This window comes from Apodemus sylvaticus, chromosome 5 (assembly GCF_947179515.1).
Source record: "Apodemus sylvaticus chromosome 5, mApoSyl1.1, whole genome shotgun sequence".
In the NCBI taxonomy this organism is placed as follows: domain Eukaryota; kingdom Metazoa; phylum Chordata; class Mammalia; order Rodentia; family Muridae; genus Apodemus; species Apodemus sylvaticus.
Genome location: NC_067476.1, coordinates 9,119,406 through 9,146,708, shown reverse-complemented (window position 1 = coordinate 9,146,708; position 27,303 = coordinate 9,119,406). Strand labels below are relative to the sequence as shown.

At 52.5% G+C, this 27,303-nt stretch overlaps 1 protein-coding gene across 5 annotated transcripts; it reads left to right on the top strand.

Annotated features, from left to right (window-relative positions):
• Window positions 1-26,998, top strand: Zer1 (zyg-11 related cell cycle regulator). Of its 5 annotated transcripts, none has more exons than XM_052182052.1 (16): window positions 2-485; window positions 9,992-10,227; window positions 12,422-12,572; window positions 12,655-13,091; window positions 13,356-13,532; window positions 14,927-15,041; window positions 15,146-15,292; window positions 15,589-15,762; window positions 19,005-19,220; window positions 20,455-20,496; window positions 20,585-20,704; window positions 21,221-21,336; window positions 22,167-22,355; window positions 23,064-23,161; window positions 23,809-23,911; window positions 25,480-26,998. In XM_052182052.1, exons 2-16 carry the CDS (start codon window positions 10,070-10,072, stop codon window positions 25,535-25,537), a joined length of 2,301 nt encoding a protein of 766 aa, XP_052038012.1. In that variant the 5' UTR covers window positions 2-485; window positions 9,992-10,069; the 3' UTR covers window positions 25,538-26,998. The 5 variants fall into 5 exon arrangements, 4 of the variants coding, with proteins under 4 accessions (XP_052038012.1, XP_052038013.1, XP_052038011.1 ...); XM_052182053.1 differs by having other exon boundaries at window positions 2-536; window positions 15,589-15,756; XM_052182051.1 differs by having other exon boundaries at window positions 2-536.
• Window positions 26,999-27,303: the final 305 nt, after the last annotated feature.

Sequence of the window (27,303 nt, the reverse complement as noted above, 5' to 3'; positions counted from 1 at the left end):
CGCCGGGTGAGTCAGCACTAACTCGGTAAGATGGAGTCAACCCTGTCCTGAGCCAGCTCCTGCGAGCTAACCCCACGCTAGAAGGAACCCTGAAGGCTAACGTGGGGACTCAGGCCTCAGCTTGGGCAGGAGCAGCCCAGAAAGCCCGGAACCTTCAGCCGTCGCCGCCCACGTTCGCGGCGGGACAAGCCAGGAGAACCCCTCCTCTGTTGCTAAGGGCCGGCCCGGAAGTGACGCTTTGTTGACAGCACACCCGCAGCCACAGGCTCTCCAAGCCGTCGGAGCAGGATCGGGGGGAGGGGCTGGGCCCGGAGCCAGCAGCCGGCGGCCCTCAGCCCAGCCGGCGGCCCGAGGGCAAGGGAACGGCCTCCGTCCGGGGCTCCGTTCGCAGCATTCCCGCCCTGCCCTGCCCCGCCGACCCGGACCGGATCCGACCTCCTGCGGCGCTTTGGCTGCTGATTTCCCCCGGGCCGCAGCCTCCGCTTGTAAGCCTGCGAAGCATCCTGTCTCCCCGTTGAGGGCCGCCCCCTCCTAGGGTACGTCCTAAAAGCCGAGCCAAGAGACGTACCTGCATCCCTTTCTTCCCCCTGCCTCGGGGTGTGCATTGTCGCTGCGCCTCCTTGCAGAGGTCCACCACAGGCCAGCGGTGGGATGGCGCTCGTCGCCTGCCACCCAGGGCTGAGGATTTTGCCTTGAAAATTGAGCTCCTCTATAATGAGAACGACGCACGCCCTTGCAAAATGGGGGCTCATCGCAGGGCTTAGGAGGCCGGCCTCTGCCCCTCCTACCTGTTGGATGAGTTTAGGTCTCCTCCCAACCCCCCAAGCCGTGCTTCTTAAAAGCTTAGGGATGGCTTGGTTCCTGGATCAGCTCCCAAAATGGGATGCCAAGGTACAAGATAGTGCAACAGGGTCGGAAAAGAGCTGGTGGGCTTGCAAGCCGAAGCTCAGTGGCTCCCATAGGTGAGGTGAAACTGAAACTGACTGGTCTGGCTAGCTCTGGGTAGACCTTGATTTAGCTGCTCTTTAACCAGTCAAAGATCTCCCATGTTTGCTTGTGCCTTGTATGCGTGACAGAGACGGGAGGGGGGAGAGGGTTTGGGGGTAGTGGTGCCTAATGCCTGCGAAAAGCTGTCTCAGTGATGTTTCTGACAATGATTCTCTTCAGGCTTCAAATTAGAGTGACCAGAGGAGATGGCATGGGGGGGGGGGGCGATCACAGGAAGCTATGCTTGAACCAAGAGGTTCATGTTAGATACGAAGGATCGCTCTGCTTTGGCTTATTCAGGAAATAAACGTACAACATGTTGGATAGTGATAGATGTCATGAAGAAAAGTAAACAGAGACTGGGACCTTTATATGGAATGTGGTCAGGGAAGGTCTCTAATAAGGTTGCTGTCTGAGTAGAGATGAGTGAGGTAGAAAGTCATTACAGCTTTCCCAGGGCTGGGCATTCAGCAGCAGATGCAAAGGTCCTGTGGTGGCAAGAGAACCCACTTGGGTCAGAATGAAGGAGACAGAGTGGGTGGCAAGGAAATCAATTGAGAACAGTAACAGCAGGGAGCATATTAGGGACTGGCTTGTGATGCAAGGGTTGACTTGTAGTTTTTGAAATGTTGGAGAAGATCAAAATTGTCTGAGGTGACAAGTGACCATTGTACTTCAGCCTTGTGTTCTAAGTGCCCTCTTGCTGTCTGTACTGAACATCCATGACAGAAATCTTTAAAAAGACAGCACTGCGGCAAAGTCATGTCATGTTAGAATGTGAGCAAGAGACCTTCTGCCTCAGTCTTTCCATCTGTAGAATAGGACTGCTAAGCTATAGAATGCATGCATGCGTGCGTGCGTGCATAGCAGCGGGGTATATGACAGTAAGGATCTGCCCACGACGCAGCCCAGCAGCCCTTCTTTCTAGCATCAGCTGGTGGTGTCACCAGCACTGTCCAACTCCCCTGGCTCGTAGGATTTGTAGGAATACTGGAGGATGCTAAGTAGAACTTTATGACACCACTCACTGGGAAAAGTAATGGTCTGTTCTTTGGGGTATCTGTGAACTTGGCCTTGATTTTTTGTTTTGCTTTGTTTGTTTTTGTTTTGTTTGTTTAGACGAGTTCTCACTCTGTGGTGAGACTGACCACTGCCTGTGTAGCCCAGACCGACCTTGAACTCAACGTCCTCAGCGTCCCAAAGCGTCCCAAAGCCCCAACTCCAACTGGTGGCCCTTATGTTTATTTATTTATTTAGAGGCAGTTTCATGTAGACGAGTGGCTTCAGTTTTGTTATGTAAAACTGTGTGGTCTTAAGTTCATAGAGATTGACCTGCTACTATCCCCTGATATAATTCCAGCAGATTATATATGTGTGCCACCATGCCTGACCCAAAGAGGACTTTTAAAACCAAGACCTGAAAATCCCTATTCTGTAACATAGTGTAAGCAAACAGATGTCTTCCAGACAGATTGAAAAGGACCACGTTGGGCCTGTCTGAGGCACAGAGTGTGTGGTCAGAGTTCAGGTAGAGGCTGTGGATCCTGAAGGAACCTGGCACAGGCTGAAAATTTACAGCCTTTGAGGAGAACAACTCCGGATCTTCCTCCTCACCCCTCAGGCCCACGCAGGGCTGAGCAGGGCCAGAAGGCCAGAGGATTTGAAAAATGCAAGGCCAGGGGCAGAGGAGACGGTTGAGTGATGGAACACTTACTTGCCTAGCGTGCATAGACCACTGGGGCCCATCCCATGCACCACAAATCAAGTGACATGTAACTGTGGAAAGTCGGCAACTAGAAGACAGCGCCTCGACGACAGAGAAAGCTTCTTTGACCAGAACCCCAGAGTAGCAGCATGGTGAGCCAGGGCCTCATAGTTCTGCTGCTGGCTTATTCTATATATTTGAGTGGCTCCGTTGCCCCCTCTGGACCTCAGTTTTTCCTGCTTTCCACAGAGAGTCGTGACCTTTTAACAGTTACTTAGGGAAGTACCACAGTGTATTCGTGGAGGACAGTTTGTGAGAGTTGGTTCTCTTTCCACCATGAGGGACCTGCGGCTCAGACTCAGGTTTTCAGTCTTGGCAGGTGGCACCCTTTGTTTTTTGTTTGTTTTTTTTTTGTTTGTTTGTTTTGGTTTAGTTTTTTCTACACAGGGTTTCTCTGTATAGTCCTGACTATCCTGGAACTTACTCTGTAGACCAGGCTGGTCTCCAATTCAGAAATCCGCCTGCCTCTGCCTCCCAAGTGCTGGGATTAAAGGCGTGCATCACCACCGTCCGGCTGCAGGTGGCGCCCTTAACCACTGAGCATCTTCCAGGCCTCTGCCTTTGGTGGGTGGGTTTTGTTTAGCCTCAGAGCTTCAGTTCTTGACTCCAGAGATGTGGGCTCAGAGACCCCTGTGGAGTCAGCTCTTTGGGGATCCACATTAAACCTGGTTCATTCACTGGAGCTGGGTTTCTGGCTTGAGAAGTAAGCGAAGAGCTGGAGATGCGACTCAGCCAGCCAGCGTACTTGCAGACACGAGGTCCTGAGTTCAGTCCCCAGCACCCACATACAGAAGCCATCTGGTCACATGCACTTGTAATCCCAGAGATGGAGAGGCAGACCAGAGGGTCCCTGCTAGCCCAACATTTACTCTGTAATGTGTAATGGGAGTTCTTTGACTCATGCAGGGTCCCTGCTTTTAGGAAGCTTCTAGTCCTGGTCCATGGTGTCCATAGAATCATTACCAGAAAACTAGATCATCTGTGGTCAGTGCTCAAGGATGCTTGGAGTTGTAAAGAGATACTGATGACAGAGAAGAGAAAGTGAGGCTTGCCTTAGTCACCGTAGGCGGCACCACCGAGAATAGACCTGGAAAGCTGGAAACCCCAGGTCTGACCTGCCTACCGAGTGGAGAGCACATATCTCTATACAGACTGTGCAGCCTGCTTGGCACACAGCCTCAGCCGCCACACCTGCAGGCTGTAGATAGATCCCTGCCTCCTGGTGCATATCCAGGGCTGAGCAGGGTGGGCACTAGGAAGTTAGACTGCACAAGCAGAAGCCAAGCAGCCTGCCCCAGTGTTCCATTCTTCCTCAGCGTGTGTGTGTGCGCGTGCACGTGCGTGCATTGTTTCTTTATCAGGGAAGATACCAACAGCGTGCTGGGCATGTGCAGTCCTCCCTCACCCTGTATCTTCCCAGCACAGTGACCTGCAGACATCGTCTCTGTAGACTTGAGTCTCCAGCCCTCAGCTGTACCTCTGTCCCCAAGAGTCCCCCTGGCAGTGGTCTGGACTATTGTCACAGCAGCTTCTGTCCCTAATCTCCAGCCCAGGACCTATTCCTTTCTGGAAAGCATTCCACCTCTATAAAGAGGGTCCCTAGAGCTCATGGGTTAACATCTCCTTGGGTGGGCACTGCTCCAAGGTTTGGGTCCTCTGGCTGCCACATTCTCTCCTCTAGATGTCAAGATGTTACTGTGCTCCTTGGCCTCCTCCTCTGAACATTGCTTACTCTCTTGCTTATTTAAAATATATTTTAGTTTTAGTTTTGGTTCTTTGTGTAATAGCCCTGGATGCCCTGGAACTCTCTGTAGACCAGGCTGGCCTCAAACCCAGAGGGACCCGCCTGCCTCTGCCTCCCAAGCACTGGGACTAAAGGTGTGCACCACCATGCCCGACTAACTCTGTCTCTAGCTGGCTGGATGACTGGAACGGTGTGGTTGTGGGCACTTTAGATTTACAGTGTTGCATCTCAGGCTCCTTTTCTGTTACTTATGGTTCCCCATGGCTTCTTCAGCAAATGACTAGTGGTCTCTACCTCAGAGTGCCATCGTGAGGTGACTCTGGCAACAGCAAACCTTTGTTCTGCCTAAATGCCAGGCACTAGTAGGCACTGAGGATGTGGCCGTGGGTGTAAGCCGCCAGTCTGTCCTCTGGAGCTGGCAGCTGGGGGAAGGGTCATAGACAAATTGTTATGCAGATGAATAGGTCTCTATTGGTACCGAGTACTGGGCTGTGATGTTTGGCTGGTTAAATAAGAAACTGTGGGAAGTAAATTCTGGAAGGAGCTGGGTATCCGTCTGGAAGCATGGGGGAGGGAGGTGGTGCAGCGGGGGTGGCTGCCTGGGCCGCTGTTGTTTTTCTCAGTCCTTCCTTTCCCAGCATGACTTAAAGAGCTTGTAAGAAAAGAGACATGGGGTTCTTCTCCTCTGGTAGTCTATCAATATCAGAGTCCAAACTGTCCCCAGTTGCCAGAATTCCAGAGGGCTGAAACCCTCCTTGAGGGTGGAAATCCTTAAAGACTCTGGGGGTGGGGGGTGGAGTGGTGGGGTGGTGGGGTGGAGTAGTGGGGTACTGGGGTAGAGTGGTGGGGTGCTGGGGTAGAGTAGTGGGGTGCTGGGGTGGAGTGGTGGAATATTGTGAGTCTCTAGGCTTTGGTCCCAGATGAGGGCAGCTCCTTCCTTCCCAGCCCACCCAGGACACCCTACCGCCCAGCCCTTCAAGCTCCTGGAAGAGGTGAACACAGGTGGCACCATCCACCAGTCTGTTCTCTGGGGGCCTTTGGTGACCTGGGCATGCAGCCTAGCTAGAGCAGGGTAGCTAACTGGGGCCGGACTCAGGCCTGCATAACAGGCAGATCTCAGTCAGTCACAAGGTTCTGCCGAGGACCATAGGGATTCAACAGTGTCCCAGGGACAGTGCACTAATGCTCAGCCTCATGAGAAGCATATCCTGCGAGTCTGTCGTGGCTCCTGCCACAGTGTCTGATGCTCCCCACGCCTTGTACTTAGTGCTCAGTACCACCTGTGTTCATTTCCCAGGAGCCGTGGATCTGGCTCGTGGTGCCTGCCTCCTGCACCCCGAGCTCTCGGCCATTCCACATGTCTTCCTACCTCGAACCTTCAGAGCCAGCTCAGGCTCATCTCTGCGGTCTTAGCTAAAATGCCAAACTTTCCCTGCCGCTCCAGCTCACAGGCCCTTCCCCTGTCCTTCAGAGCAGTGTTCTTGAGGTGTGACTCTATCTGGGTTCCCTTTAGGTAGCTGATTGTCTCCTTCTAGCGCCAGAATGTTTCATAGAGGCAGGACCTTGTCTGGTTTGCTCATTATAGGACCTGTGTCCTCAGTAGCTCATCACTAGGTCCATAATTACTGCAGGAACAGTCAGCCTGCAGGGCCAGCCTGGTCTACAGAGTGAGTTCCAGGACAGCCAGGGTTACACAAAGAAACCTGTCTCTGAAAGACAAAACAAAACAAAACAAAACAAAAAACCCTGAAATAGAGAAAGAAAAGAAAAGAAGCAGGCAGCCTGGCAATCTGACCTCGGTTTATCAAGGAAATAAACTGGCACCTGGATTGGGCCTCAGTAAGAGCCTCCTAACGGGGCAGGGGTGCCTTCCTGGACATCAGGATGGGAGAACAGGCTCTGTAAGAGGACTCAGACCATGCTTTGTAGAGGCAGGACACTCACTGGCGAAAGCTGACAGTCCTAGCAGATGGAGGAGTTAGAAGGATGGGGCTGCGGGTGACCAGGCCCGGGTGCCATCGTGTGGAGGAGGTACGCTAGAGAGGATCAAGGGCCTCAGGAAGCAGGGAAGTTGGTTCCCAGCAGGGCAGGCCTCGCCATGCTGCTTTCTCTGGTACCAGCAGGCTGAAGGCCAGGCCTTTGAGGGTGTGCAAGTGAGGAGGGTCTTAGGGATGTCTGGGCAACTCATTGTGCCATCCCCAGAGAGGGTTACATTTCCACTGGGCCCCTGAAGCAAGGGTTGTGTGGGAGGCTATGTCTAGGGAGAACAGACCCTACTTGATATAGAGGTGAGGGCAGCGTGGCTGAGGGCAGCTGTGGCAATCCTAATAGCTGCTTTTAAGGAAAAAAAGAAAAGTCAAAATACCAGGCCCTCAGAGATGGCACTGCAGTTAGAAGCATTTGTTTGAGTCCCAGTACCCACAATGGCTCACAGCCACCGTAACTCTAGTTCCAGGGGTTCCAGAGGCATCTTCTGCTTTCAAGTACCAGGCACGCATGTGGTACATGAACATACATGCAGGCAAAACGCTAGACATCTTAAATAATATAAGTACATCTAAGAAAACAATAACTGATTTTTTTAAGTGCATACTATTCTTACAGAGACCTGAGTTCAGTTCCTAGTACCTGCATCGGGCAGCTCGCTGTGATCCCAGACTCCAGTTGTCAGGGTTTTGTTGTTCTCTTCTGGCTTCCATGTGCACCTGTACCTGTGAGCAGTTATCCCCCAACACACATACACACACACACACACACACACACACACACACACGTGCCTTTTCTTCTGACAGCTCCGTGAGCTCAGGGCCATCTGGTTTACCCAGAGAGTTCCAGGCCAGTCCTTTCCATAGTGAGATTTTGTTTATAAAATACAGTGAAATAAATCTTAAATCAAAACAGCAGCAGGAATAGAATAGCTGATTCTTGATTTTTTCCCACCAAATATGGAACCCAGTGTCTCACACATTCTAGGCAAAGTGTCCTACCATTGAGCTACCCCACCTTCTTATTTTTGTTTCAAATAATTAATTTTATTAGATATATTCATATGAAGATGTCAGATCATCGGGAACTGGAGTTATAGACAGTTGTGAGCTGCCATGTAGGTGCTGGGAGTTGAACTCGGGTCCTCTGGAAAAGCGGCCAGTGCCCTTAACCACTGAGCCACCTCTCCAGCCCCCATTTTTATTTTATTAATACAGGGCTTTGCTAAGTTGCTCAGGTTGGTCTTAAACTAGTCATCCTCCTATCTCAGCACCCCCAGGGCAGGCAATGTTGTCTCTTGCTGCGTGTCCTGGTAGCTTAAAAGGCTCAGGGGTGGACACAGTAGCCGAAAGCTAAGCCCACACCCCTTTGGAAGCTTCCTCTAAGGCAGTAGTTCTCGACCTTCTTAATGCTGTGACCCTTAAATATAGTTCCTCATGTTGTGGTAACCCCAATCTTAAAATTATTTTCATTGCTACTTTTTAACTGTAATTTTGCTTCTATTATGAATCACAATATAAATATCTATACTTTCCAATGACCTTATGACCTGTGCTTCCCTCAGAAAGATTCATTCCCCTCCCAGAGGGGTCACACCGGTGAGAACACCGCTGCTGTAAGGGGTGGTGTGACGAAGCCAGAGACCAGTTTGTGTAGAGTGGCCTTGAGTCTCTGAGTTTGCACTTCCTTATCTGTCACCCAGCCAGTGCTCACGTACTAGGTGCCATGGGAGGCATTTTCTCAGCACTATCTCCTCAACTCCTCCAGCCCTGGCAGAAGAATTATCTTCCCCATTTTTTCCAGATGAGGATACTATGATCTGGAGAAGTGACATTGTTTACCAGTAAATTATGTTTTTAAATTTTTTTGGTTTTTTGGGGGGGAGGTGTTGGGGTTTTTTTTTTTTTTTTTTTGAGACAGGGTTTCTCTGTGTAGCCCTGGCTGTCCTGGAACTCACTCTGTAGACCAGGCTGGCCTCAAACTCAGAAATCCGCCTGCCTCTGCCTCCCAAGTGCTGGGATTAAAGGCCTGCGCTCTCCACTGTCTGGCTTTACCAGTAAATTATGGAATGGAGTCAGAACAGAGACCTGTGTGTCTGACCACAGAAGCTGTGCTTTTGGGTGGCTGTGAGGTCCCAAGCCTCATGCATGGTAAGCATGGGCTGTGCCCCTGCACCACACCTCCAGAACACTAAAACTTGTCTGAAGCTCAGCATCCACAAGGGATTGAGTTGAAGACTGGGTTGGGTACCAAAATTCACAGACTCTCAAGGTGTTTAAAACCTAGTGCTCACACAGAGCCAAGCTTAGGTTCTCTTGCAAGATTGGTACTCTAAACTACCATACCATCAGTCCAGCCTCTAGGAATTGTTTCTTGTTTGTTTAAGTGTAATATGAAGGTTCATTTTGCAATTTCTGCAGCCAGTGTTGATACTGGCTTACCACTGGAATGCATCCAGATCTCTTTCAAATGAGGTTCCCTTTGGTTGGTGCCAATGTTTTGGTTTGTTGTTTGAGACAGGTTGTCTGTGTAGTCCTGGCTGTCCTGGAGCTTTCTGTATAGACCAAGCTGGCCTTGAACTCATAGTTAACCACTTGAGTCCTAGAACCTGCCTCTCATGTTCTAGGACTAAAGGTGTGTGCCACCACGCCTGACTGGCGACAACCATTTTTAATCTCTTTATAGAATTCTAGTATGCGTGTGAGTGTTCACAGTCCACTGAGAGGAGAGACCCGGAGCCCGTCTGCTCTTAGAAACTTCCTTCAAGTGTACACACACACACAGACATCCTTGCCAAGGACGCAGGCCCATCCTAACATAGACCTCCTGTGTATTAGCAGAAGGGAGCACACCTGGAACAAACACGTGTCCTCTTGCTTCTGACTCCTCCCTGTTACACTGTGAGGGTCATCCAAGTAGTTGACTATGTCCTTAGTGCTGTGCGGCAGTGAATATACTGTAATTATCCCCTGCAATGTCAGTGGACATTCAAGGGTCTCTTCCCACAGTCCCTCCTGCATGGAGATCAGAAGGCAACTTCTGGGTGTCTGCTTTCTTTCACTGTGTGTTCTGGGGCTTGAGCTCAGGTCAAGCTTGACATGACATCTTTACCCACGAGCCATCTCCCTGGCTCTGTTTACACACTTAGACAGCACCTCTGTTGGGTATCGTCCTGCAGGCAGACTTGCTAAACCTTGAAAGTACTATGGTTGTAACCTTCATAATTGGTTTCTTCAGTTAGCGTGACCCAGTGTTATATGAGAATTTTTTGTGACTGAATAATATTCAACTTTTTGTTTAGTCAGGGCCTCAGTCTATAGCTCAGGCTGGTCTGGAACTCCTGATCCTCTTGTCCCTGCCTCCCAGGTGCTGGGATTACAGGTCTGTACAGCCTAAAATTTAAGGTCCTAATTTGAATGTGATGCATGGATGGATGAGACTTCCCTTCACCACTCGAGTAGACACGGGCTCTTATCTGCATCTCATTTGGCTGCTTTTCTCCTTCCCAGGCTGTGGCTCTGCCAATGATCTTGTGATTATTGGTAATTCATAGTTGCCCTTGTGGGCCCTCGCTGCCTTCTCCCAGCATGGCGTCCGACACACCCGAGTCCCTGATGGCCCTCTGTACTGACTTCTGTCTCCGGAATCTTGATGGCACCCTGGGCTACCTGCTGGACAAGGAGACCCTGCGGCTGCATCCAGACATCTTCTTGCCCAGTGAAATCTGTGACCAGCTGGTCAATGAGTGAGCAAGGGTCTCCCAGGACTGGGGCAGGGTTGGAGCCCAATGTGAGGGGTGACGTATGAGCTGGAGATCAAGACTGTGTCGGGTCAGGGCAAGGGGGGAGTGGCTGTGGCGTGCCGGTGAGGGACAACAGTGGCGTGAGTATGTTACCAGAGGTATGGTTGCATATGCACTGGTGTGTACACAGGCAGCACGCATGAAGGAGTAGGTAAACTTGTAGGATTATGCAGCACAGAGCGTGTGTGTGAAGCAGAATGCGTGTGATTAGTGATAAGTCAGTATAAAATCCTGCATGTAAATCAGGGCATTATGAGCTACCCTGTGTGTGTGCTCACACCTGTACCTGCACCTCTGAACAAAGCACACATAAACGTGTGTCAAGCTCAGAGACGGAATCACGCAGATGGTCTTTATACAGCCTCCTGGTGGATCCCCACTGCTCTGGGAGCCCACAGCACAAGGGAAACAAGCTCTGATGTGTTCTCAGCATTCGCTGTGGGCCAGGCATGTGGTTGAACCCTTTGTCAGCCTAGCACCTGAGCCAAGTGCATCTCACAGAAAGTCTAGGGAGGTTCATTTATGTGTGAAAGGTTCCCGGGCGGAAGCAGCCCAGCATCTGAGATGCTCTGGGTTTCATAGTGCCAGGAGCTTCCAGATCTTTCTTTTTCCTCCTCCTTCCTTTTCTAGTTTGTTTCTGGATTGTGTTTTTGGTTTTGTTTTTTTAAACAAAGAGGGTTGCACAGTTCCTTGGCTGGTCTGGAACTCACTTTATAGATCAGTCTTAAACTCTGTGATCCCCCAGCTATGCCACCCAAATGCTAAAGATGTGCAGTACAGTGCCTGCCTCTTTTCATTTTTGTTTTTGAGGCAGGGTTTCTCTGTGAAGCCCTACCTGACCTGAAACTCACTCAGTTGACCAGGCTCATCTCCAACCCAGAGATCCACCTGCCTCTGCCTCCTAAGTGCTAGGATTAAAGAGATGTGCAACCTACCTACTCCCCAACTGGCTCCTTTCTTTTGAGGTGATTCACTTATTTTATATAAATATACTGTCTTCAGACAGACCAGAAGAGGGCATCGGGCCTCATTACAGATGGTCGAGAACCACCATGTGATTGCTGGGAATTGAACTCAGGACCCCTGGAAGAGCAGCCCAGTGCTCTTAACCACTGAACCATAACTCCAGCCCTCTTTTATTTTTTAAATACTTATTTAAAAAAAAAGATTTACTTATTTATTATCTGTAAGTATACTGTAGTTGTCTTCAGACACCCCACCAGAAGGTATCAGATCTCATTACAGATGGTTGGGAGCCAGCATGTGGTTGCTGGGATTTGAACTCAGACCTTCAGAAGAGCAGTCAGTGCTCTTAACCACTGAGCCATCTCTCCAGCCCCCTCTTTTATTTTTTAAAAGAGCCACCATGTAGGTGCTAGGAGCTAAACACTACTACTCTGCAAGAACAAGTATTCTTTTTTTTTTTTTTTTTTTTTTGGATTTGGTATTTTTGAGACAGGGTTTCTCTGTGAACTCTGGCTGTCCTGGAACTCACTCTGTAGACCAGGCTGGCCTCAAACTCAGAAACCCGTCTGCCTCTGCCTCCCAGAGTGCTGGGATTACAGGCATGCGCCACCACTGCCCAGCAAGAACAAGTATTCTTAACAGCTGGACCATGTCTCTAAGCCCCTAGCCTAGGATTCATGCACAAATGGGTGTGTTGGCTAGATAGGGTCACACTAACAGCTCAAACTCTGCCCAACAGGCAGCTGTTAAGTGCAAAGCCATGTTACTTGATTTGCCTGCCCTGGAAGGGATTGATCAGACACCAGAGGCGACTAAGGAAAGATGAGTCTAGACCATAGTGTGCTGTGGCTGAGGTCAGTGCACACCGGTGTGATGGGGCATGCCTAGGAAGAGGGGCGCAGGTGTGCATTTAGGCAGACTGCTTGAAGGAAGTGCTTGGGACTTACTGTTGGTAAGAGGCCCCTTGTATCCCTCTATCACTGGTGGTCACCCTGAAGACCACCTTTAGATTCCTAGACCCTGAGGCATTTGGATAATAGAGTCTAAGTTGATGCTGTGAAGAGAGGTGGCTGTTGCCTGGGTGACGTCATAAGCCCTCAGGTTGGGATGCGGCTTCCAAAGGCAGCCCAGGCTCCTGGTGCTCGTTGAGCTAGGCTCGCTTCTCTCAAAGGTACGTGGACCTGGTCAGTGCCGCCTGCACTTTTGAGCCCCATGAGACCTTCTTCAGCCTTTTCTCAGACCCCCGCAGCACTCGGCTGACTCGGATCCACCTGCGTGAGGACCTGGTGCAGGACCAGGACCTGGAAGCCATTCGAAAGCAGGTGAGACCCCACCCATCCCCAGAAGCCAGGCCTGGGGTGGCTCAGGGCGGGCAGAGGAGCTGAGGCTGCTCTGCTACTCCAGGACCTGGTGGAGCTATACCTGACCAACTGTGAGAAGCTGTCTGCCAAGAGCCTGCAGACCCTGCGGAGCTTCAGACACAGTCTGGTGTCCTTGAGCCTCTTCGGCTGTGCCAACATCTTCTATGAGGAGGACAACCCCGGCGGCTGTGAGGACGAGTGTCTGGTCAACCCCACCTGCCAGGTGCTGGTCAAGGACTTCACCTTCGAGGGCTTCAGCCGCCTGCGCTTTCTCAACCTGGGCCGCATGATCGACGGCGTCCCTGTAGAGTCACTGCTTCGCCCACTCAACTCCCTGGCCGCCTTGGACCTCTCGGGCATCCAGACCAGCGATGCCACTTTCCTAACACAGTGGAAGGACAGTCTGATGTCCCTTGTGCTCTACAACATGGACCTTTCAGACGACCACATCCGTGTCATTGTCCAGCTGCACAAGCTGCGGTGAGCTGTCCACTCGCAACCAGGGCAGGACTTAGAGGGGGAGGAAGCAGAGGATAAAAGATAGGTGTGCTCACAGCAGGGAGCCCGTGCGGGGGGGGGGGGGAGAGCCCGCCCCTTAGACCACACTGGAGCTAGTCGAGGGCGATTTAGGGCACCCAAGGCCCAGCAGGGTGTTCTCCAGACTTTGCTGGAGAAGCTGTGGTGGGCATGGGCCCTTCCCTGCTGTGGCCTGAGAGCTTCTGACCTGTGCCCCCTGACCTCCAGCCACCTGGACATCTCCCGGGACCGCCTCTCCAGCTACTACAAGTTCAAGCTCACTCGGAAGGTTCTCAGCCTCCTGGTGCAGAAGCTGGGGAACCTGATGTCACTGGACATCTCTGGTCACATGATCCTAGAGAACTGCAGCATCTCCAAGTCAGATGAGGAGGCAGGGCAGACAAGGTGGGTACCTAATAGCTCTGTCACTGGGAGAATGCCACTCACCAAGCCCTGAGCAAGCCCTGTGCCAAGTACTGTGCAGGTTAGTGAGGCTGGTGTGGTAATCACACTTTCAATCGTAGTAAACCAGAGACAGGGCATGTTCATCTCTGTGGGTTTGAGGCCAGCCAGGGCTGCATAGCTTCAAAAGTGAGTGGGGTAGCTAGACAGAAGGCTCAGCAGTTTAGAACTCTTGTTGTTCTTCTATAGGGCCTGGGGTTTAAGTCCCAGTACCCACATGGAGGCTCACAACCTGTCTGTAAGTCTAGTTCCAGGAGACCTGACATCCTCATGGCCTCTGCAGGCACCAGGCACACACGGAGAGTACAACGTATATCATATCCAGGCAAAACACCCATACCCCACAAAGTTAAATAATCGTCTACCAAAAAGAAGGCAGCAAGGGCCAGTGTGATGCCTTGGCATATTAAGATGCTTGTCACCAAATCTGACAGCCTGCTGTCTGTCCCTGCACCCACTCCTCCACCCATCTGCTGGTTTCCACACGAGTGTGAGCACCCAAGCATGCACAAGCACACACACACACACACACACTCAATAAACTAACAGGAAGGAAGGATGGACGGAGAGAGAGGGGAGAGAGAGTGCACGCACCAGGCCCTGCCTGTTGTGCCCCCGTGTGAGCTGACAGGAAAGGAAAGTCATCTGGGCACTGGCTGGGAAAGTGCACACTCAGGACAGCCCGGAGCCGCCTGAGTTTGTTGCAGCATGGGATGGGTCTGAATCACTGAAGACCTGGGAGCCATAGGTTGAGTGCCTAAGAAACAAACCGCACCAGGCAAGGTGGGATGGTGGGGACCAGCAGGCCAGGGCTACTGCTGTTTCATAGGCGTGCCGTGGCTGATCCGAGCCTCTGTGACTGGGATCTAAGACCTCTTTCCAGCCCAGCCACTGTGACCAGCCTCCAGCCTCGCTCCGCCGTGGTTAGTTTTGGATGGCAAAGGAACCTCTCCTTGCCTGTTAGTGAACTGTGTCCCTGTTAGAATGACAGGTGGTACCTTTCAAAGGGTGGTGGCGGCTCCCAGTCCGAGTTCTCCTCTGTGCCCTCCCACACTTCCACCAAGAAGTGAGAGCAGGGACTGTAGCTCCAGTGTACAGAGCTCTGACTTTGATGCTGACACAACATAAAGCAGGCATGGAAGCCTGCGCCTGGACCCCAGCACCTGAGAGATGGGGTAGGAGCAGCAGGGTTGAAGGCCAGGCTCAGCTCCACAGTGGGTTGGGCAGGGACAGGATGAAATTAGAAGCCATTGTTTCTCCGTGGGTGGAATACCTAGTGTGTGGGGAGCCCAGGCTAGATCCAGTCAGGCGCCAACTCTAGCGTGCTCTTTCCCTAGCACGGAGCCGTCCAAGAGCAGCATCATGCCTTTCCGGGCTCTGAAGAGACCACTGCAGTTCCTTGGGCTCTTTGAGACCTCCTTGTGCCGTCTCACGCACATTCCAGCCTACAAAGTAAGAGGCAGGGTGGGGAGGAGGAGGCCAGGTACCGCATAGCACTGAGTCGGGGTCCCATTACCTGGCCCCTCCTGACTTGTCCTGTCGTGTCCCATCACTAGGTAAGTGGTGACAAAAATGAAGAGCAGGTGCTGAACGCCATCGAGGCCTACACAGAGCACCGGCCCGAGATCACTTCCAGGGCCATCAACCTGCTGTTTGACATCGCACGCATTGAACGCTGCAGCCAGCTTCTGCGGGCTCTGAAGGTCAGCGCAGAACCCCAGGCCCGCCCTCGGGCTCCCAGACATTGCTGCCCTGCTTCTCTGTCCTTCCGCACCCAGTCCTGATCCCAGGGAAACAGGCAGCCTCCACCCTTGGCAGTGCTGGCCTCCCTGCCAGCTTGCTCAGGCCCTGCCCTGTCCCTGCTCTCCTCACATCTCCCCAGGAGAGCAGGTCTAAGGTCAGCCTTTGCCCAGAGAAGCCACAGTGACTCAGAGCCCAGGCTGTCCTTGCCTGCTTCCAGCAGCGTCCCAGCCCCAGCCCCTACCCTGTGTTCACACAGCTGGTCATCACAGCCCTCAAGTGTCACAAGTATGACAAGAACATTCAAGTGACTGGCAGTGCCGCCCTCTTCTACCTGACCAACTCTGAGTACCGCTCAGAGCAGAGCGTCAGGCTGCGCCGGCAGGTCATCCAGGTGGTGCTGAATGGCATGGAATCCTACCAGGAGGTGACGGTGAGCCCCTGCCTGCTGCGGCCTGCATGCTTTGACCCAGTACCCCTTCCTACTTCCCAGGGTCCCAGACACACAGCTGCCCCAGGCTTAGGTGGCTTTTGCCAGTCTTTGCACAGTTGCTGTCCCAGAAACCTGCCCCTCGCACACAGGGACCCCAGAAGCTGGCTTCATCCACAGTCCCCTGCCCATGGCCACCCCACCTCTGCCCTCTGTGCTCCAGATTTGCCATTTTCTCTGCCCCCTTCTTCCTATCACTGTTGGGGGTGGTTTTTTAATTATAAAATAATAAAAGAACGTTTACCATACAAGAGTTACAAACACATGTAAACCATCTAAAACTCCACCACACACAGCCTCCGCTGACATCTCTCACCCTGAAATGTGCTCTGTGCGTGAGGATCTCGTAAATGGGGGCTGACACCACTCTGCATGTGTCTGTGAAATGTGGGTGCCGTTTCTTCTCTTCTCTTTTGAGACAGTCTCACTCTGTAGCTCTCTCCTTCAAGTCCTTGCATGGACCAGGCTGGCCTCGAACTCACAGAGCTGTGCCTGCCACTGCCTCCAGAACTGATTAACGGTGCGCACCACATCGTTACTTCCAGCACTCAGCAGTGCTGGGACTGAAGGCATGGTGTGCATCAGTGTGTTTGAGTCCTGCTCTGGAGATGTGGCTCCCCCAAAAGAGAAAAAGAATGGGAGTCAGGCTGGCTCTTGCCTGGGACCCCAGCCTCAGGAGACTGAGGCAGGATTGAGGTCTGGGCTTCAGAGTCAAACCTGTCTCCAGAAGAAAATCAAGAAAATAGGGCAAGGAGAGATGGTTCAGCAGTTAAGAGCACTGGCTACGGTTGCAGAGGACCCAGGTTCAAATGGCATATCTCACAACCATCTGTAACTCCAGCCCCAGGAATGCAGCACCCTCTTCTGGCCTCCATGGGCACTGCATGTATGTGGTACACAGACATATGTGCTTGCAAAATACCTACATACATAAAATAAAAATCAAGAAAGCAAAGGAGTTGTTGGGCGGTGGTAGTGCACTCCTTTAGTCTCAGGATACAGAGGCAGAGGGACCTCTGGAGTTCCAGGCTAGCCTGGTCTACAGAGTGAGTTTTAGGATAGCCAGGGCTACACAGAGAAACCCTGTCTCAGAAAAACCAAATCCAAAAAAAAAAAAAAAAGAAAAAAAAGAACATTTAAACAATTTAGGACAGCCAGGGCTATACAGAGGAACCTTTCAAAAAAACCAACACAAAACTGATGACAACAACAACGAAGGAGCTAGGACAATAGCTTTCTGCAGAAATGGTAGCATATAACCATTGTAAAGGGTACCTTTAAACTTTAAGACCAGGGCAGATGCAGGAAGACTCTATGAATTCGAGGCTAGCCTGGTCTACAGAGAGAGTTCCAAGACAGCCAGGGCTACACAGAGAAACCCTGTCTCAAAAAAGAAAAAAAAGGAAAATATGCTTTTTCAAATTACAATATTTGGGGCAGGGGTGTAGGTCAGTGACGGAGTACTTGCCTATCATGTACAAAGGATGAGGCCTGGGGCTCAGATCCCAGCATTGTAAAAATGTGTGTGCACACATGTTGTATGGTAAAGGGAAAGCCAAGGTGTGCCTGAGGGGCCATACCCTCTAAACAGTGTGACGGACAAAGTACGGAGAATGCCAACATTTAATAAAGAAGAATGTAGGGCTGGGGAGATGGCCCAGTGGTTAAAAGCACTTGTTACAAGCAGGTTAGTACATTAGTCCCAGCACACGGCAGTCCTGTGAGTTCAAGGCCAGCCTAGTCTATAGAGCAAGTTCCAGGATAGCCAGGGATATATAAAGAAACCCTGTCTTGAAATCAAAAAAAAGCAAGCAAATAAAAGTAAACCACTTTTTTTAAAGCGATTTCTTTATTACATAAGTACATTGTAGCTGTCTTCAGACACTCCAGAAGAGGCCATCCGATCTCATTACAGATGGTTGTGAGCCACCATGTGGTTGCTGGGATTTGAACTCAGGACCTTCGGGAGAGCAGTCAGTGCTCTTAACCTCTGAGCCATCTCTCCAGCCCCAACAAACCACTTTTATTCTTACCCCTGCAGAGAGCATGGGTTATGTTGCCAACACCCATTTGGCAGCTCACAATTGGCTGTAACTCCAGACCCAAGGGATCCAGCACTTTCTGACCTCCCCATCACAATGCATGGTGCATCTGTGTGTGTATATAGAAATGGTAGATACACACACACATATATATATGCATGCAGGCAAAACACTCATACACATAAATTTAAAATCAGAATATGTTTACTAGGGAAGGAGATGGGAGTAAGTGTTGAGCAGTGGAGTCCACACATCCTCTTGAATCTTCAGGCTGGGGAAGCATAGCTGAGTAGGGGCGTGGCCGGATGCCTGTGCACTGCTGGTGGCAGTACAGGATGCACAGCCACCTGGATGATAGCCTGGTGCTGCCCAGCAGCACGAATCTGTGTCTACTTACACCTTCCAATCCAGACAGCCCTCAAGCAAGCCAGGCTTGGTGGAGGCAAGAGATCAGAAGTTGAGTGTCCTCTTCAGCTGTGCTTGAGGTCAGCATGGACTGCATAAGACCCTTGCAAGGAAGCGAATCCTAGAAATGCCCCCAACCGTGTATACCTTAGTGCAGCTGTGTGATGGACACCAGAGCACATGTGTAAGACATTACAGACAGTGGCCACAAGTCCGTTAGTGGGAGAGTCAGTGGGTAAACTGAGTGTCTGTCGTGAGAGGAGAGGAGACTGCAAGGAAAGACTGCACTGCAGCTGCATGTAACAGCCTGGGCCTGGGAGCAGCGCTGAGCCCCTGAGAAGGGCGACAGGGTCTTATGATCAGGAAGGGACTTGAGTGTTGGCAGTGTTGTTTCTTGGCATAGGTAGTGGTTACATGGATTTTTAAGACAATTATGTACCTTACAAAAACTGAATAACCTCACTAAAAGTGAAAAGCAAGACGCAAGCCTTAGTTGAGCCTGGTGGCACTGAGGTAGCGAGGGTGGGAGTTGAAAGCCCTGGCTACACAGTGACCTTGAGCTCAGCCTGGACTATGTGAGACCCTCATCTCCATCTCAGAAACCTCCAAACCAAACACACCAAAACCCTGCTAGCTTCCTCTTCCAGAGAGCCTCCCCAGCTCTGGGTGACCTCTGATCTGGAGCCCTGTCCCCAATCTGTCCCTGAGCGTGCTCTGCTTGTCTCCCACCTGCCCCAGGTGCAGCGGAACTGCTGTCTGACCCTCTGCAACTTCAGCATCCCTGAGGAGCTGGAGTTCCAGTATCGCCGGGTGAACGAGCTGCTACTCGGTATCCTCAGCCCCACCCGGCAGGACGAGTCCATCCAGCGGATCGCCGTGCACTTGTGCAATGCCCTGGTCTGCCAGGTGGACAATGACCACAAGGAGGCTGTGGGCAAGATGGGCTTCGTCGTGGTATGTGAGCCTGACGGCCCTTGTCCTGTTCTCTGTGAGTGAGGCCTCAAGAGGACCTGGGCTCTGGGGCAGGAGGGGGAGGCAATGGCTTTACAGTAGGCCCAAGGAAGTCCATCTCTGTTCTTCTTCCTTTGGGGTGAGCTGGAGGGGGTTAAGGACTGAGGGCAGAGCCTGGCACATGCTAGACAAGTAGCCTCATAGCACTGAGCTTCACACCAACGCTGAGCGCTTCCTTTCTTCGTGTGTGTGTGTGTGTGTGTGTGTGTGTGCGTGTGTGTGCATGCGTGTGTGCGTGTGTGTGTGTGCTGCTGAGTGCTACTGGAGGCCAGAATTGTTAGATCCACCTGGAGCTGGAGTTATAGGTGGCGATGAGCCTTCTGACATGGATGCTGAGAATTGAACTTGGGTCCTCTGCAAGAGTAGGACATACTTCTAACCACAGGACCATCTCTACACTCCACCAGAAGAGTTGCTTGCTCGCTTGCTTGTGTGCTTGTTTGTTTGTGACAAGGTCTTTCTATGCAGCCCTGGCTGACCCAGAACTTGCTGTGTGCCTCAGGCTGGTCTCTAAGTCAGAAAGATAACTTATCTCCACCTCCCCCTGAGTGCTTGTAATAAAGGGTGCACTACCATGCACCTCAGAAGAACTTCTTTTGTTTTGTTTTGTTTTGTTTTTCAGATAGGGTTTCTCTGTGTAGCCCTGGCTATCCTGGAACTCGATATGTAGACCAGGCTACCCTTGAACTCAGAGATCCACCTGCCTCTGCTTTCTGAGTGCTGGGATTAAAGATTGTACCACCACGCCTGGCTTTCAGAAGAATTTCTTAATGTGACTGTTGCTTATGACTGTATGGCCTTCTCTGTCTTTTAACTACTTCCACTCAGCTCCACGCAGTAAGCTCTATGACAAAAGACCCAGGGCTGGCCCTCCATCACTGGGCTGTTATGGCCTGGTATGAATAAATTCTTAGCCTAGACCTGGGACAGGATAAATATGGAAGATTTGGGGGTTAGGTGTATCGATTGCCACCCTTCTTTATCCCGGGGAAGTACGGCCCTTTGCAGGGCAGCACTGCGACAGGTGGTCCTTGACACCCTCAGACCACTTCCAAAAACCCTGCAGAGCTGGGCACTGCCAGGCTGTGTCACCTGGGACAGGCAGGGCCTCCCTCTGTGCTGAGCTCCTGAGCTGGTGGAGTCCCGGCCTCAGGCAGCCTCTGTCCTCTACCCACAGACCATGCTGAAGCTGATCCAGAAGAAACTGCTGGACAAGACAGTAAGCAGAGCCTGGCACCCTCGCCCTCCCCCCAGAGCCTCCCAGAGCCTCAGGAGGACACGGCTGACCTGTGCCTCCCTCCCCACAGTGTGACCAGGTCATGGAGTTCTCCTGGAGCGCCCTGTGGAACATCACAGATGAGACACCTGACAACTGCGAGATGTTCCTCAGCTTCAATGGGATGAAGCTCTTTCTCGACTGCCTGAAGGTAGGAGTGCCACCCATCCCCATCCCCCGGCTGCTTCCCGGCAGGTGCCAGGCCACACAAGTTTCCCATGGGCTCACAGGGCCAGCCACACACACCATGTCTGCTGCTGAAGCGTCAGGAACCTCCTGTCAGCCATGACAGCCAGCTGTGCCTCCTGAGATCCTTTCTGCCAGGGAACCCTGCAACCTGTTCTGTTCTGTTCTGCCTGCCCACAGACCATTCCCTGCTAACAAGATACAGTTCTGCCCAGAATATAGGACTCTGTTTTTTCTGTAGCTTCTTAGGGGCTCCCCAAAAAGGACTCTTCTGAGCTGTGGCAAGTGGAGCTATAATCATCCCAAAGTCAGCTCTCTTCCCAGCCTCTGTCCTGGGAGCACTGGAAAGTTGGGGTTGGCCTACTGCACCTCCCCTTTGTCTAGAACGACCCTTCACATGGGTGCCCACAACACCTGCAGGGTAACAGTATCAGACATGAAGTGATCACGTGTGAAGGCCTTGCTGCCTCTCGTTCCCCAGGAGTTCCCAGAGAAGCAGGAGCTGCACCGGAACATGCTGGGGCTCCTGGGGAATGTGGCTGAGGTGAAGGAGCTGCGGCCTCAACTGATGACCGCCCAGTTCATCAGCGTCTTCAGGTCAGTACTTCCTGGGCTGCCAGCATACTCAGGGTAGTGTGTGTGCTGTGAGCACACCAGGATCGGTCTGGGTTTCTGTTATTAATACTGCCTTCTATCTATAATGCACCTTTTTAAAATAAAATTTACTTTATGTATATGAATACACAGTAGATGTCTTCAGACACCCCAGAAGAGGGCATTGGATCTCATTACGGATAGTTGTGAGCTACCATGTGGTTGTTGGGATTTGAACTCAGGCAGAACCTCTGGAAGAGCAGTCGGTGCTCTTAACCACTGAGCCGTCTCTCCGGCCCCTATAATGTGCTTTTTGTTTCCCTTTGATCTTGTCTTTAATCTGTGGATGTGAGGGATGGGTTTGTGCATATGAGAACAGTTGCCCATAAAGGCCAAAGCTTTGGGTCTCCCTGGAGCTGATTGGCACAAGTGGTTACAAGCTACCATGGGTACTGAGACCCAGCTCCAGCCTGAAAGAGCGGTGTGCGCTGGGCGCTGAGCCATTTCTCGAGTCACAGATGGCAGGAATATCACATCCTTGTCTTTGAAGGACTGTGAATACCAAGTGGCTAGATGTTCTGGTGCGAGCTTGTCATCTAGGCACTTGGGAAAGAGCAGGGATCTTGACTATACAGCAAGCTCCAAGCCTCAACTACATGAGATCCTAACTCAAAAAAGAGCCAAGTAATTTACAGCTGAGCCCGGTGGAAGAGACCCGCCGTCCTGGTACTCAGGAGGCTGAAGCAGGGGCAGGGTAGAGTAGGGCCTCTGGCAGCAGGTCTAGGGTGCCGCCCAGGAGTGCATGATGGAATTTTCTTTCTTTTTCCTGGTAGCAACCTGCTGGAAAGCAAGGCCGATGGCATTGAGGTTTCTTACAATGCCTGCGGTGTCCTGTCTCACATCATGTTTGATGGGCCTGAGGCCTGGGGTGTCTGTGAACCCCAGCGGGCAGAGGTGGAGGAGCGGATGTGGGCAGCCATCCAGAGCTGGGATATCAACTCGCGAAGGAATATCAACTACAGGTCAGAGGTGGGAAGGTGCACAGCATGGAGAGTGGGCAGCTGCTCGCCCCAGCATGGCGTGCCAGAGCTTTCTACCCTGGCCCTCTTCTCCAAAGGCGTTTGCTCTTACTCATTGAAAGGTCCAGGGTGTGAGGGGCACATCTCCCACTCATTAACATGTGTGTGTACATCCAAGGCCTGTCTCTCATGCACGTTATACACAGCAAAGCACATGTCACCTGCCACCCTGCCCCGTCTGGCCTGCCTCAGGCCTACTGTTCTATGAGTGGGTTGTAGTCCCCGGTCAGTCCTTCTCGCTGCCACATGTCCAGCTGGTCCTTTACGTTCTACAGAAAGGACGGGCGGGCCACTGTGTGCGGCTGTGCTCAGGCCCCGGTCCCCGGGAGGCAGGGAGCTGATGCCAGGGTCCTTCAGAAGCTTGACTGGTTTGGGGGCTGGAGCTGCAGCCTGGCCAAGAGTTATTGTAGGTTTCTCCCAGGCTCGCTTCTTTACCAGTTCGCTCTCCTGGTTGCCATGACCCCAGCTTTCTGCCTTCTTCCCTCTGCTCTGACTTTGGTTTTCTCCAGAGGGAGCTCCTGGGTGGAGCCAGAGCAGGGCCCTGGCACCTCACAGGCTTGCCCACGCTGCCCTTAGGACCCTGCTTGGAGGAGCTCAGAGGAGAAAGCCTTCCTCCCTAGCCTCCAGGTAACAGCGGTCTCTCTCCTGCAGGTCCTTCGAGCCGATCCTCCGCCTGCTTCCCCAGGGCATCTCTCCAGTCAGCCAGCACTGGGCCACCTGGGCCCTGTACAACCTCGTGTCTGTCTACCGTGAGTGCCTCCCCTCCCTTGGCTCAGTCAGCCACTCAGCTGAACACAGCATGTCCACAGGGGGCTGGCAGATTAGGAGAGAACACAGAGTTACTGTTGGCCGTGTAAGAGCTAAGTTGGCATTGGTAGGATGCAGTGTGACAGTTAGCCTAGCACACATCAGAGGTGCCCTTCTCCATACTTCTGCCCTACCTTGAGGTGAACTTCCCAGTCTTTTTGCCACCTGTAGGGCAGAAGGACATGGGTGGTCACCACAGTCACCTGGAGGGGGGGCAGGTATCTTACTAGCAACATCATAAATTGAAGCTTCTGCCTGGGGACTCTGGTTTCAGAACTTCCTGGGAACCTGTGTCAGGATATAAACCTCTCAGAGAGGTATCATTGGGCTTATGGTCAAGAGAGTTTCCTGAGGACTAACTCCAGGGAAATTGTAACCACAATTTCTGGGGAACAGTGGGAAGTGTCTTGCCCAAGGACTTGCCCATGCCCCTGCAGTGGCTCTAGGAGGCCTGACGACCTTGGACTGTTCCGTTCCCCCTGGCAGTGTCTTTCCCCAGCAGCAACTAAAGAGCACTTCTGGAAACAGCCTGGGTGTCTGGGGAGGCTGCTGGCCGGTCACCGCCCTCACTATCGCGCCTACCTTGTAGCTGACAAGTACTGCCCCCTGCTGATTAAAGAAGGTGGGATGCCCCTACTGAGGGACTTGATCAAGATGGCTACTGCCCGACAGGAAACCAAGGAGATGGCCCGGTAAGAAACCAGCCGCATTCCTGGCTCGGTGGCTTGGTATGGAGGGCAAAGGCACAGTGGGAAAGGCAAAGGCCCCAGGAGTTAGCAGGGCTGAGTGTGGAGCAGACAGCTTATGGGTGTCCAGCAGGGACCTCTGTCCTCTGCCTGTGGGTGACAGACAGGGTCTCACCTGTCAGGGAGCTGGTCTGCTCTCAAGTGCGCAGTGGACTTCCTCTGATTCCCACTGAGAACCGTCCTTGTCACCGAGCACTAGCAAGAACTCTGCATTATTTTTGACCAATGTTATTCCAATAAAAACGGACTCAGTGTGGTGAGGTGTATGTAGAGGCCACGTGCACACAGTGCTGGGTTATTTGAGTGCAAGTGTGAGGGTGAAGGTCGCCAGGGAAACGGGCCCTCGACGCTGTGATGAAGCTCAGCGGTACAGCCCTACCTCGCATGTGCAAAGCCCCATTCATAGCACGTGTGCGCACACACGCACGCACGCACGCACGCACACGCATACACACATACACACCCCACACACATCAGAATGAAGGGTCAGAGTGTGTCAGAGTCCTCACCGGCCTTCTGTGTCTCTGAGATTTGTTGTTGAACATTTAAGCATCAGTTCCAATTGTCCCTCTATGTGCACTAGAATGCGCATGCTACATGGGATTGGCTTCCTCTCTCCTGGATCCATTCTCTTGGGAAAATATTCCTTTGTCATACATCTGAGCACAGTATAGCCTGAGGCTCAGAAACACACACACACACACACACACACACACACACCCCACCCCAGAATACGCCTTTCTGTCCTGGAGACATCAGCAGCTCTGCCATTCATTATTTTTGGTGAAGGAACTGTCTCAGTTAACTGACTAGTCCTAGAACTTAGTGTCCTTGGGAGTCCCCTGGAAAGGGTTAGAACTGAACAGTTGCCTATAGATTTTTACCTGTGGGCTTGGGGCTGTCTGTGTTAAACAAGATCTAGGACTTTGGGTGGGACTTGTCAGGAAGCCCTCTGGGTAACCTGAGGCCACAGACGTGTCTGAACCAGCAGGTCCTCTGCATCAAGGCGTGAATTATCCTGGGAACTTCCTTCTCAAAAGCCCTGATGCAGCTTGTCAGCAAATGGAGGCTGTGGTGAACCCCCAAACCCAGAGTCTCCCTGTTGAATGGGCAAGCGGTGGTGCAAGGTCAAACCACGGTGGGTGGGTGGGTGGCAGTTTTCTCAGGAGCAGCTGAACTGGGACACTTAGGGCCTGGAGCCAGCATGGCTGCCTGTGCAGATCTCCAGTCTGTTTGGGATCCCTGTGGACTTCCGAGAAAAGGAAGAGCTGGCGAGCAGGGCAAAGGCCCTGCTGAGGGCAGCATGGGTTTGGAAGGTCAGGTCTGGCTGCTGGTAGGACTTCCTCCTTTCCTAAGTTGAGAGCAGTGACAGCAATCATGGCCATAGGTACTACTCCCCAGGGGCGCGGCCAGTCACTGGTGCACCATTCAAGTCTCTGCCAGGGTCACTCTTGGGGCTCCAGGAGAACGACTCTCCTTGGCCATTCTCCAATGCTCTCCCCCGTTTCATCCAGCAAGGTGATTGAGCACTGCAGTAACTTTAGAGAGGAGAACATGGACACGTCCAGATAGAGGCCACCCAGCTCGGACCACAGGCCGGGAGGAAGCGCTGCAGGTGTAGTGGGCAGGGTCCCTTTGTGGGGCCGCCCACAGGGTGAAGAGACAGCGGGGACTTCGCACAGCCGACGCGGTTCCTTATGTTAGTGAGATGTATATTATATATATATATTATTTTTTTGGTTAGGAAGTGTGAAGTTTTGTGTGTATGACTTCTCCCGAGTCTTTGCAGCTCCTTACCACTCTCGGCCCGCCTCCAAGCTTGTGTTGCTGCCATGTTCCCTCCTGCCCCAGCCAGGCTTGCCTCTAATGCTGTGAGTGCCTGGTCCCTTCCCAGTGAGCTCAGACCCTGGCCTGGCTTCTGTCTGTGGTGGGAGGAGCTGGCCTTAGGAGACATCCCTGATCCCTGCCTGAGTGCCCTGTCCAGGCTCCCAGGTGAGTGAGGCTGGCGGTTTGGGAGTAAGTCCAGCCCTACTGGGTTTCCCAGAAGCCTTGGTGCTCCAGGCTGTGAGCCATCTGGGGCCAAAAGAGTAAGTAAGCTGTTCCCAGGCCTTAGGCCAAGCAGCTCCTGTCAGAGGCCCCTGGAGAAGCAGGGCTCTGTGGCCGTCTGCTCTCTGGCTAGGCCTGTCTGTGGCCATGCTGCTATGGAGGCTGCCTCAAGTCTCCCTCAGGCCCAGGCTTTTGAAGGCTCCAGCCCAGAGATGGTCAGAACTCAGGGGCAATTCCACTGCCCCTTCTGCCAAACATGCCCCAAACCGCCTCAGCTCTGGCAGCTGGCACCTTCCGGGACCAGGGTCTTTCCTTGTTCTGTAGCCCTTATCTGCCCACAGCACCCCAGTGCCCAGGTACTCCCACCAGCAGCAGAGCTGAGCCCACCCGCTGTCCAGAAGCTACTACAGCTCCCTCCAAGGCAGGAGGTCCCCACTCCAGCCTCATAATGGCAGCAGGAAGCCACCTCCAGACCAGCACTTGGACAGTCCTTTGTCCCTCCAGCCCAGTCAGGCTATTCCTGAGAAGCTGCTGCGCTGTGTGACAGGCGGTGACAGGAAGCCTCTGGGTATCTCGTGTACCCCATCACTGTATTTCAGCATTGCTTTTCATTGATGCAGCTACTGAGGCGACCTGTGCACACAGCAGGCGTAGGGAGCAAAGCTGACCCTGGAGGCGGCCTCTGCTGTGGCTTTCCTGCCCCTTTCTTCTCTGTGCCTGTGTTTCCGGGCTTGCCTGCCTACAGTCAGAAGGAGCCCAGCTGTTCCCAGAACTCGGGGAGAGGCAACCGATCTTCGGGAGGAAACTCTCCCTGTCAGGTTGCTTCCCCGTGCAGCCCTTGGGCAGCCTCAGCCGTCCCTTCCATCCCACGCCCTCTGGCCCTGCAGGCCCTGAGCTCGCTCCCTTCCCACTGCTTTACCACCTGGGTCTGGGGAAACATCTGTACTTCAGGATGTCACAGAAATACATTTTGTGCAAAGTGCAGAAGAGTGGTGCTTTTTCTTTCCGGACGAGACTGGGGGGTTGCTGGGCTGGGGTGTGCGGTCAAAGGTTAGGAAAGGAGCTAGGGGGCTCCTGGAGTGTGGGTAGTTCTACTGTAGGTTTATGTGCCCATAGGCAGGAGACAGGTGACAGACTGAGGTGAGTATGTGTCTGTGACATTCTCTCCACATCTCTGTGCCCAGACACAGAGGTCAAGGCTGTCCACCAGACTGGCAGAGCCCCTGGGAAACAGCATAGCCTGCTGGGAGAGACGCAAAGTAACTATGAACTTGGCAACTTTTGCCTTTCTG

Coding starts and splice junctions, on each gene's coding strand:
- Zer1 (XM_052182052.1), top strand. CDS start 10,070: ATGGCGTCCGACACACCCGAGTCCCTGATGGCCCTCTGTACTGACTTC. Junction 15,293..15,588: donor AGCTTCTGCGGGCTCTGAAG/GTCAGCGCAGAA, acceptor GTGTTCACACAG/CTGGTCATCACAGCCCTCAA. Junction 23,912..25,479: donor GAAACCAAGGAGATGGCCCG/GTAAGAAACCAG, acceptor CGTTTCATCCAG/CAAGGTGATTGAGCACTGCA.